This window comes from Setaria viridis, chromosome 3 (assembly GCF_005286985.2).
Source record: "Setaria viridis chromosome 3, Setaria_viridis_v4.0, whole genome shotgun sequence".
NCBI classification, from domain to species: Eukaryota; Viridiplantae; Streptophyta; class Magnoliopsida; order Poales; family Poaceae; genus Setaria; species Setaria viridis.
Genome location: NC_048265.2, coordinates 5,588,882 through 5,600,729, shown reverse-complemented (window position 1 = coordinate 5,600,729; position 11,848 = coordinate 5,588,882). Strand labels below are relative to the sequence as shown.

Below are 11,848 nucleotides of genomic sequence, written 5' to 3'. Positions count from 1 at the left end.
AACTTGAGGCGTGGATTGCATCGTGGTGTATATGTTGTTTTGCACCTGGTTAAATAAACTGGTGTGCCTGATGTATGTTGCAACTTCGGATGCGGTGATTGCAACTTCATATGAGAATTGCAACATTAGTTATAGTTTGATTGCAACTAATGGCTATAGTGTAATTGCAACTCTATCTGTGATTACGACATTTGGTAATAATTTGGCTAAGCTTTTTCAGATGTAGGATTGCAATGCTTACCTGTAGTTTGATTGCAACAAATGGCTATAGTGTGATTGCAACTCTATCTGTTTTTTGTTTATTTGCCAGAATTCATTCATATTTACCGTCGTACAACTTCATATGCGGTGATTGCAACTTCAGATGAGGATTGCAACATTATGTATAGTTTTATTGCAACTAGTGGTTGTTGTGTGATTGCAACATTTGGTAATGATCTGGCAAGATTTTTTCAGATGCAGGATTACAACATTAGTTGTACTTTGATTGCAACTACTTGTGATACTGTAATTGCAACTCTATATGTTTTTAGTTATGTGCTAGAATTCATTCGTCTTTACCACCGTATATTTTTATCGTTGGATCCGAATATACTTGATGTGTTTATCCTATGGGTGAGGCAGACATTTGAGATAAAAAAAGAAGTCTACCTTTTTCACTGTGATTATGCAAGACTGGCCGGGTTCAGTGTGAGGATAGCAAGGAGACTAAGCACTGGGTTTGCAATCGAGAGGGGTTTCTAAAAATAGATAAAGAGAATGACCAACTGTAGATTAAAAATACATCAAAGAGAGTGGGCTGCCCTGTATATGCTAAGGTCAAGAAGATAAGAAAGGGAAGAAATGGTACTTTGACCATGTTGAGGAAGCTCACAACCACAAGCTGCACTCGTCGCCTAGGATGGAGAGGTACATGCATGCCCACAAGCAAAGAGAGGCGGCGATGGATGACCTGTTTGCTATCATGTCAAGGAATGAGGTGGCGCACTAGGCTGCGATGAACTTGATGTCTGAGCTGTTTGGTGGCCGTCAAAACTGGCAATTCATATAGAAGGATGTGAAAAACATGCAATCCAAAAAAATTCCAAAAGAAAGAAACCAAACCTCATGTAGCATAACTAAAAAGTATCCTGATAACTGCAAAAATAATTTACTTATTTCTTTTTATATTCCAGGAATGCTGAGCAAGCAAGGGAGGGCAGGGATGGTGATCTGGACAAGCTTTTTAAGTTTTTAGAGAGTTGCAACGCGAGCAACGAGTACTTTTGTTAGGATGTGGATTTTGATTCGAAAACAAAGTTGCTCAGGAGCATATTCTAGAGCCACACGAGCCAAAGAGCTAAGTGCAAGGATTTCGGTGATGTGATCACGTTTGACACGACTCACAAAACAAACAGAAAAAACATGCCTCTAGACATGTTTGTGGGGACCAATAACAACCTGAAGAATGTTAGTTTTGGCAGTTTTGGCCTGGCAGTTTTGGCCAAGCGCTGCTTCGGGACGAAACAGTTGAATCATTCAAATGACTGTTTGAAACTTTTAAGAACTGCATGAGGGGCACCAGCCCTATGTGATCCTAATAGGTATGACTTTTACTCCAATTACGCATATTATATATTCCTGGTTGTAAACTTGATAATTGAACAAATGCCAAATAATGGAGTCTGCTTGTTGCAAACTAGGTGTTGTATGGGTTGCAACCTATTGTATTGCTGGTTCCTTTGGAAACTGTTGTTTGATATTTTTTTTTGTGGCTACCAGAGATGAGGATGCAGCAATGAGAGAAGTGATAAAGATTATGTTCGACAAATCGCAACATAGGAACTGCAGATGACATATAGCAAGGGTCTGGGAGTACGAGCTCGACCAACTGTACACATAGGACAAAGATAAAAACCTGAAGGAGAAGCTAGAATCTCTGATAAATTATCCGCTGGGGCCTACACAGTTTGAGGTGGAGTGGAAGAAGTTGATAGATGAGTGTGGAATCACTGATAAACCTGCAATAATTGCGCTGTGGGAAAAGAGGAAGAGCTAGATTGCAACATGCTTCAAGGGGATGTACTGCGGGAGAATGACATCCACACAAAGATTGGAAAGCCAGAACAGGGTGCTGAAGGATGGTTATGTTAACAATAGTACAACCCTGCACATGTTTGCAAAGAGGGTGCTTGACTCGATTCAGCGCACAGACCACATGGATGCTGGTGAGACGCACTACTCACAGGTATTTCCAACAAGAAAAGCTTGTAGCTTATTGTCATTCTGTACCCAGCTATAGGCTGGATTTTTCTGTACCTTCCTTGATTTCATTAATGTCTTAATCTCATTTGCTTCACTCCACATCCCTACTTCAGCATACATGTTCATCAGCAGAGTATAGTAGCCTGAGTGCTCTGGTTTCAACTCAAACAAGTGCTCTGCTGCCCATCGTGCTAATTCAATGTTTCCATGTATACGGCAAGACCCAAGCATTGCTCCCCAAACATCAGAATTAGCACGGAAAGGCATGTTTTTAATTATTTCAGCAGATTCAGACAGTTGACCAGCTCGCCCCAGAAGATCTACCATGCAAGCATAGTGCATTTGCTGTGGCTTCATATTTTGAGCAAGCATTTGACTGAAGTACTTCTTTCCTCTCTCAACAAGCCCACCATGGCTGCATGCTGACAACACTGCAATGTAAGATACATGATCATAGTCGATGCCATCATCCTTCATCAAATCAAACAATTCAAATGCAACATCAAGTTGACCGAGCATCCCATATCCCAAGATCATAGTGTTCCATGAAGCAACATCCTTCTGTGTAATCCTATTGAAGATCTTTGAGGCAGTATCCAGCATTCCTCCTTTAGTGTATAAGTCCAGCAGAGAGTTAGCCAGAAAGGGGTGAGTACTTAACAATCTCCTCACTAAAACACCATGAATTTCTTTTCCTTGCTTAAATGCAGATAAATTAGCACATGCAGACAGGCAGCCCATGAAGGAAACGGCATCATACTCAACTCCAGCAGACCTCATCTGCTCAAATAGATGAAGAGATTCAAAACAACATGGACTCTGTGAGAAACCCCCAATCAAAGTGTTGTATGATACGTCGTCCTTCTCTGACCTGTCAAAAATATTCCGCGCCGAGCTCAGTTGCCCACACTTGGCATATGCATCAATGAGAGCATTTGATACAAACAAATCAGACATCAAGCTTCTGCGGATTGACCATGCATGTATCTGCTTCCCAATCTTTAGAGAGGCCACCCTTGAACATGCTGGAAGCAGATTCACTATGGTGAATGAATTTGGGCATTCACCACTCTTCTGCATCTCGATGACAAGCCTGAAAGCCTCTGACTCAGCCCCATTTTGTGCAAGATTTGCAATCATTGCATTCCATGAAACCACATTGCGTGCCTCAATTTTTTCAAAGATAGCAGATGCCTTCTCTGAACAACCAAATTTGGCATACATATCCATTAGTGAGTTGGCAATGAAAATATCCAAATCCATTGCTCTCCTTATACTGTACCCATGCACCTCTTTCCCCAAATGAAAATAACCAAGATCAACCAAAGCAGGCAGCAAGCTTGACAATGTAACAGACCCTGGTGTGACTCCTTGCTCTGACATTGCTCTAAACAATTCCAGCACATCTTCATAAAACCCTGCATGAACAAAGCAACCTAGTGCAGAATTCCAAGAAACCTCATTCTTCTCCGGCATTCCATTAAACACTCGCATTGATGCCTCCAAGTCTCCGAATTTCCCGTACATATCTACCAATGCGTTCGAGAGATTCACAACAGAGTCAAGTCCAGACTTCAGCGCCAATCCATGGAGACACAACCCGAACCTCTCATCCTGCTCCGCACCACAGGCAGGCACAAGAGACACCAAACTCGCCACGTTTACAGGGACCCTGCTCCTCATCATCCCCACCACTGCCCTCTTGGCGTCATCTAGCATCCCGTTCGTCAAGAATGCCGAGACGAGGGAGTTCCACGAGACGACGTCCCGCGCGGGCATTTCGTCGAACACCCTGCGCGCGTCGGCCGCGCGGCCGCACGCCGCGTAGAACGTGACGAGCGTGTTGCCAGCGAAGACGTCCGAGAGAAGGAGGCCGCGCCGGAGGGCGGCAGCGTGGAGCTCGAGGCCCTTGGCCGGGTGCTCCCCCGCGGCAACGGCGGCGGCAGCGGCGTGGAGGGCGAAGGGGAAGGTGCGGTCGTCGGGGCGCACGCCGGAGCGGACCATGCGGTTGTACTCCCGCAGGGCATCGGCGGGGAGGTCGGCGGATGCGAGCGCGCGGGAGAGGGAGTTCCAGAGGAATGCGGAGCGGAGGCGGAGCGGGTGGTGGCGGAGGACGAGGCGCGCCGAGGGGACGTCGCGGAGCGCGGCGTAGGAGAGGAGGAGCGCGCCGGCGAGCGGGAGCGAGGCGGCGAGGGCGCCGGAGACGAGGGAGGCCGCGTGGGTGCGGGGTAGGAGGAGGCTGCCGCCCCCGCCGCCGCCGCATTGGTGGAGGCGGAGGACGTGCTCGTGGAGGGACGCGGCCGTGAAGGGGGTGGCGGGATCGGGCGGCCGCATTTGCTGCGCGGAGACTGTTAGGAGTCGCGCTTTTTTACATGGTGACTGCACACAGGAGTATTTGTTATTGCAGTTGCAGAAATCTTTTACTTCATTTGTCATCACAAAACTCATAATCACATAGTAATACTACAACTAGAAAAAAATTATAACTCCCTCATTTCCTAAATATATAACGTTTAGAATAATAAGAACGGATGTATTCCCTCCGTCGCAAATTATAGGTCGTTTTAATTTTCCTAGATGCATGGGTATTATTATGTATATAGACATAAAGCATATCTAAGTGCATAACAAAGATTATGAATCTAAAAGAACCAAAATGACCTATAATTTGGGATAGAGGGAGTACGCATAATCCTCTCATGGCTCGGTGTCTCAATATCGACAGATAAGAAAACCGAAAGGAATAGAAGACAGGATAAGTGTATATATTTTTTTACAGGAGTTAATTATATAAAGGTGAGAAGTGCATGGTTCGTGACGGCCTCCAATTCATAAATATTTGTCACTTTTAACCTTTAAACACAACATTTGACCATTCATCTTATTTAAAAGAATATGTAGATCTCTTTTTTATTATGACTTATTTTATCATTAAATATACACAAAATTTAAATGTGACTTATATTTTTACATATTTACACTAACTTTTGAATAAGACATATTGTCAAACTTCATGATCAAAACCTAAGTTAACAAAAATTTAAGAAAAGACAATTTTCCTGATAGAAAATCTCCGTAGACCAAATCAAGCACCAAACTCCAATAGCACATTGGGTCACGTCGCCAATAATTCTTGGCTGTCAGATCTCTACCTGTGTGAAATGGAGCTGTCGGATTAATGGTTCTAGAGCCTTCCTCAGTCCTCTTCATTGCTCCTCCTTTCCCGCTCGCGTCTCTTTTACGGGCCTGTTTGCTTCAGCTTATAAGCCGGCTGAAAAGTTAAAACAGCTGATTTGACCGGAGATGATACCATCACTTTTGATGGGAAGGCTTGGTGTTCCTTACTTACAACTTTAATCTTTGATGGGAAGATTTTGGATATGTTCTTAGTTTACAAGCAACTTTAAGCCACAGTCATTCTAGAATCATGAAACATGAATCGATATAATTTTTTTCGATACATATGCTTATGTATATATGCATCACACTCACCCTTATAATCTACAAATGACAGAATTGACGAATATCTATGAGAGAGATAGAATTGATGAAATATGTACAATCATGCCTATTTACGCCATGTGACGACAGGAGATAAGTGTCCACCAAGATTAGTTTCATAGCATACTACTTCCTCTGTTCCAAATTACTATTGGTTTTGACTTTTTTAGATACATAACTTTTGCTACGTATCTAGAAAACCTAAAACGAATAGTAATTTGGGATGGAGGGAGTAGCAAAGATGTATGACAAAATAGCAAAGGATCTCAGCTTTTGTGAAGAATAGATTAGTCTTTTCTATTTCCAATTTAAATATTAACCGAATAGATTTATTCAGCAATGTAACCTTGCTATTTTCATGTTCGGCTGTGCAAGCCAATGCTCTCCACTAATTGGTGCATTAGTGGTAGCCATCTGTCAATTATTTTGGTTGTCAACAGCGATTAAAACATAGGAAATAAATTCAATGTCTATGGGTAGGATATAAATAGATTTGCACAGTAAAAATTGCTGTCATATTTATATATGAAAGCTAAACGCACTTTTCAATCAAAAAATCACTATCGTTTGGGTACTACATATGCTGACAAGATGCCTGGCTAATAGTCAAATCTGAATGAACTGATATAGACATTAGAAGAGGCTAGCATAATAAATAATCTGGAATCAGATTCTGGACTAATGCTCGGGAAACAAAAGCCCAGAGAACTCATATAAGTAGCCTTAGTCCACATATGGAACAACGTAGAAGAAAAGCGAAGTTTTTTTTTGAGAAACAAAAGCCAAATTTTACAAGACAATGAAACCACTGAGTTCTTCACTTCAGTTTAGTTATAATGTCACTTTACTACTGAGTTGCATATTTATCTCAAAGCCTAGAAACTAGACATCACGTCTCAAAGAAAGAGATCGTATTGTTGCATTCTGTCAACTGTTCAATCCTGGACTCTAAGAAGATAAAGTACAATCCAAGTAAAACGAGTAGCATAAGGAAACAACACCTACCGACAGATTAGGTATATGTCACGCATTGCTAGCTACTGTTTTTTAGACAGATTAGGTATACTTCAGCACATGATTTACGAGCAATCACTAGTAGAGACTCACCTTCCGTGCGCCCTCTTTTATCCTGGTTGCAAAGGCTAGTGGAAATAAAAAGGTCCTGGAGGTCTTTTATCCCGGTTTGAAACACCAACCTGGATAAAAGGGTCCCCCTGGATGGCTAAAAAAAGGACTAAATCCCTCGAAAGCCCTCGAACCCTTTTATCCCGGTTTGTAATACCAACCGGGATAAAAGGGGGTCTTTAGTCCCGGTTAATGTTTCCAACCGGGATAAAAGGGTCCCCCACGAGTTAATACAAAAGGATTGCATCCCCTATATAGTCAGATGTGCTGTGTAGGTGGGATAGCAAGGAAGCTACGTGCGAGGCTTGAGATCGTGGGTTCGAATCCCACGCACCGCGCACGCGCATATTTCGCGTGAAAAATCACATGACTTGTGACTTGGTGGGCCTCTCGGGGATCCCCGGGATTTCTTTTTTTTTTTGGGGAGGGGGGGCTGCGCCTAGCGTGGCGACCCTTTTTATCCCGGTTGGTAATATAAGAGGGGGGTCTTTAGTCCCGGTTGAGTGACCCGGGATAAAAGACCTCCTCTTTTTGTCTCGATTGGTTTATCCCGGATGGATTTTCGGGCGATTTGCTCCCTACCAACCGGGACTGAAGGCGAATTTTCTACCAGTGAATGGCACGTATAAACATACATTCAACTAATCATTTATAAAGGCCAAACAATTATTACAACCCCTAAAAAGGACATACTTCGTTGTGTAAAAAAAGTATATAAGACATGGATACTGTACTATACTGTATGCTTACCACAGGTAGAGGCACCCTAAAAGAACTCAAAAGGTATATGAAGTTTGACAATGAATACCCATATAGCAATTACGGATGCAAATTTTGAGCATTTCGAATAATTGTGTTTCATACAAAAATTTCAACATCGACAGACTTTATTCACTTTATTTAGATATATCGAACTAACTCCCTCCTTCCCTCATTTTGTAATATTCCATTGACTAGCAGCATGCATTTGGTCACAATATACTCCCTCAGTCCCAAATTACTATTCGTTTTGGTTTTTCCATATACATAGCTTTTGCTAACATATTCGTTTTGGTTTTTCTATATACATTGCGTTAGCAAAAGTCATGTATATAGAAAAACCAAAACGAATAGTAATTTAGGATGGAGGGAGTATTGGTGAAGGATCGATGTCATTTTTCAACTTTATCCCGTGAAAAACATTGCAAGCTTGACATAAACGAAACTTATGCACGGTGCACGTGCACATGACAGAACACTCAGAGCCAGTTTCAGCATCGATCTCTCCCTATTTATAGAACCTCTTGCTCGTTAACCCTCTCATGCACATCTCACCCAATCACACTCGCACAGCAGTTTTCTTCTCCGAGAGATCAACCAGCAGAACTTTGCTGGGCATATGCATGGCTCGATCTTGGTCACTGGTTCTTCCTTTTGGTCTCGTCATCGCCTTGCTTTTTGCCTGTGTTGCTCAAGCTGCTGTCGTGGAGTACACATTCAATGTAATCGACATTATGTTCATGCATTGCATCCTTTCTCTTTATTTTGGTTACATAATCATGACTCTACTTGTTGTGTCCTTGGTCGATCAGGTCGGTAACCTTTCTATAAGCCAGCTGTGCCAGCCGCCGTTGATCATCACGGCGGTGAACGGGCAGCTCCCCGGCCCGACCATCGAGGCCCGCGAGGGCGACACGGTGGTTGTTCGCCTCGTCAACCAGTCACCCTACAACATGACCATCCATTGGTAAGCACGAAGCAGTGTCATCGCTGTCAAGCAGGCTACCAATGCAACTTCGTCTCTTGCATCATCAATTTCACTGCAAGAAATGAAACCTCTCCATTTATGCAGGCATGGGGTATTCCAGCGCGGCACGCCGTGGTCGGACGGGCCGGCGATGGTGACGCAGTGCCCCGTCAAGCCGGGCGGCGCCTACACGTACCGCTTCAACGTGACGGGGCAGGAGGGCACGCTGTGGTGGCACGCCCACACCGAGTCCTACCTCCGCGCCACCGTCTACGGCGCCATCGTCATCCGCCCCCGCGCCGGCGCCGCCGCCTACCCGTTCCCCACGCCCGACGGGGAGGAGACCGTCATCCTCGGCGAGTGGTGGAACGCCAACGTCTACGACCTAAGGCGGAACGCGTTCCTCAGAGGCAACCCGCCGATCAACTCCAACGCCTACACCATCAACGGCAAGCCGGGAGACTTCTACAACTGCTCCGACGCGAATCAGACGTACAGGTTCCAGGTGCGGAGCAACGGGAGGTACCTGCTCCGGATCATCAACGCCGCGCTCAACACGAACATGTTCTTCAAGGTGGCGGGCCACCGCTTCACCGTCGTCGCCGCCGACGCCGCCTACACGGCGCCGTACGACACCGACGTGGTGGTGATCGCGCCGGGGCAGACCGTCGACGCGCTCATGGTCGCCGGCGCCGCCCCGGGGCAATACTACATGGCGGCGTCCCCGTACGTGAGCGCCACCCCGCCGAACCGGGGGCCGCCGTTCAGCATGTCCAACGCCACGGCTGTCGTGGAGTACGCCGGGTCGACAACGACGGCGCCGCCGCAGCCGCCGACGATGCCGCCGTACACCGACACCGCCACGGCCTTCCGCTTCTTCACCAGCCTGAAGGCGCCTGTGCCCTCCGGCGCGCCGGCGGTGCCGCTGTCCGTGGACACCCGCATGTTCGTCACCGTCGGGCTCGGCATCTCCGACTGCCAGCCGGCGCAGCTGCTGTGCAACCCGACCGGGACCAGGACGCTGCCCGTCCTCGCGGCGAGCATGAACAACGCGTCCTTCGTGCTCCCGCCCGCCGGCTCCGTCTCCATGCTCCAGGCGCACTACGACGCGGACGGCAGCGCGCCGGCGCCCAGCGTCTACACCCGCGACTTCCCCGACCGGCCGCCGGTGATCTTCAACTACACCGCCGACGCCAGCGATATCCCCACGCTGCAGTACACGACCAAGTCCACCAAGGTGAAGACGCTGAGGTACAACGAGACGGTGGAGATGGTGCTGCAGAGCACGCGGCTGCTCGCCAACGAGAGCCACCCCATGCACCTCCACGGCGTCAACTTCTACGTCCTCGCGCAGGGCGTCGGCAACTACGACGAGGCCGCCGCCGCGCCGCGGTTCAACCTCGAGAACCCGCAGGAGCGCAACACCGTCGCCGTCCCACCCGGCGGCTGGGCCGTCATCCGCTTCCAGGCAAACAACCCCGGTTGGTATCATTTGTATAAACGGTGGTTATTGCCTTGTATAAACAGCTTGTGATCATCGAAGATCATTGACATGCAGAACTGTATTCATTTGCACGCAGGGGTGTGGTTCATGCACTGCCACATCGAAGATCATCTTGATGTTGGGCTGGCAATGGCGTTTGAGGTCCAGGACGGGCCGACGCCGGAGACATCTGTGCCGCCACCTCCATTGGACCTACCACAGTGCTAAATGCGATTTGTCAGCAGAAGAAGTGTACAACCTTGGCTTCCTGATATGTATACTTTCACAAATAGGGGGCACTCACACTACACCTTCTTCTGTATATGTAACTCGAGCCCAATATATGGTTGCTTGCATTTGGGAAATAAATAGATGGTACGACACTGATGAAGAGGCTTTGGTTGCTACATTTGAGCTGTGATATAGTTTGATAGTTTGATAAAATCATTGATCGCGATCCGATTATTTGCAAAATGCCCCCCGTATGTTTTCATATAGCCCTCTAAATTGGATCGCGACTATTAATCGCGATCCAATTATTTTTAAAATGCCCCCTAAGATTTTCACATAGCCCCCTGGGTTCAGATTGGGTCCTCCTCCCTCGCGTCCGGCGCCGCCTGCAGCCGCCGCCGCCGTCCTCCGCCCAAGCCGGAAGTGCACAGCTCCACCCATATGACCTACGAATCCCACCGCTCAATAGTCTGCAGGAATTGGAGGCTTGGAGAGGAAGGGTAAGATGACGGAGATAACTTGGCCAGACCCGATGTCGCACCGGCGAACGGCAGCGTTGTCATCCGCGAGGTGAATAAGCAGGCGGCCAAGGAGCCCATCACACCGGGCACGCCGTCACCGGACACAGCGTGGCGCGGCAGCGCCGGCAGAAGAGCTGATGGTGGCAACGTGGGGGGCGCTGCCTGGGTGGAAGGTGGACTGCCTCTGCGGCGAGTCCAGCTTGCCGCCGGCGGTCAAGGGTGGCTTCCTCTGCTTCTGAAACACTAGAAATGTGCAAATATACATGTGTGATGCCATTGCTGTAATTTTGTTTCTTTGTGTTGTACTCCCTCAGTATCAAAATATTTATTGCTGTTGATTTTTTCTTGCAACGTTTGACCATTCGTCTTATTCAAAAATTTATTGCAAATGTAAAGAAGATAAGTAATGCTTAAAATACTTACATAATTTTTTGAAGATAAGTAATGCTTAAAATACTTACATAATTTTTTGAATAAGACGAATGGTCAGACGTCGTGATCAAAGGTCAACAGCGACAAATATTTTGATACAGACGTAGTTTGCATATACTACTATTTTTTTACTCTGCTGGATGGTTTTATCATCTGCATGATTTGAAGATGTAGTAAGAGTGAAATTGTTTTGTCGTTTAGAAAAGTGGCACTGTTGAAGCCTTTTCTCTTCAATACATACCTTTCAGAAAATCTTATTGATATTTAAAGTAAAATGTTTAATATTACAGTTGATAGAATCCGTGTGACACACCAAATGAAACATAGTGCATGTCCATCTAACGTCCAAAACATTTGTCTTCATCGGATCATCATTCGAACTTTTAGTTTAGATGGATGGCAGTCTAACCAGCCTTATGTCTATTTTGCTTGAAGAATTTTTTTAATCCGTAACAGAATTGTGTTTGTGAATTGAGCATGTAGTAAACGTTACTTCATAAGCATCCAAGAGACCAAGACTGTCCTGCAGATCTGTCAGTTTCAGCACAGGAGGAGAAATTTTGTATAGGAGGTGTTGCTGCTTAG

General features: G+C 46.2%; 2 protein-coding genes across 2 annotated transcripts; one reads left to right on the top strand and one right to left on the bottom strand.

Moving 5' to 3' along the window:
• Positions 1-1,818: 1,818 nt before the first annotated feature.
• LOC117848263 (pentatricopeptide repeat-containing protein At1g18485) lies at positions 1,819-4,591 on the bottom strand. The gene has a single exon (XM_034729600.2). It carries the CDS (start codon positions 4,576-4,578, stop codon positions 2,218-2,220), a length of 2,361 nt encoding a protein of 786 aa, XP_034585491.2. The 5' UTR covers positions 4,579-4,591; the 3' UTR covers positions 1,819-2,217.
• A 3,422-nt stretch (positions 4,592-8,013) lies between these two features.
• On the top strand, positions 8,014-10,455 carry LOC117850753 (laccase-25). The gene is made up of 3 exons (XM_072292276.1): positions 8,014-8,596; positions 8,702-10,077; positions 10,177-10,455. The coding sequence occupies exons 1-3, from the start codon at positions 8,172-8,174 to the stop codon at positions 10,305-10,307; spliced, it is 1,932 nt and encodes a 643-aa protein (XP_072148377.1). The 5' UTR covers positions 8,014-8,171; the 3' UTR covers positions 10,308-10,455.
• Positions 10,456-11,848: the final 1,393 nt, after the last annotated feature.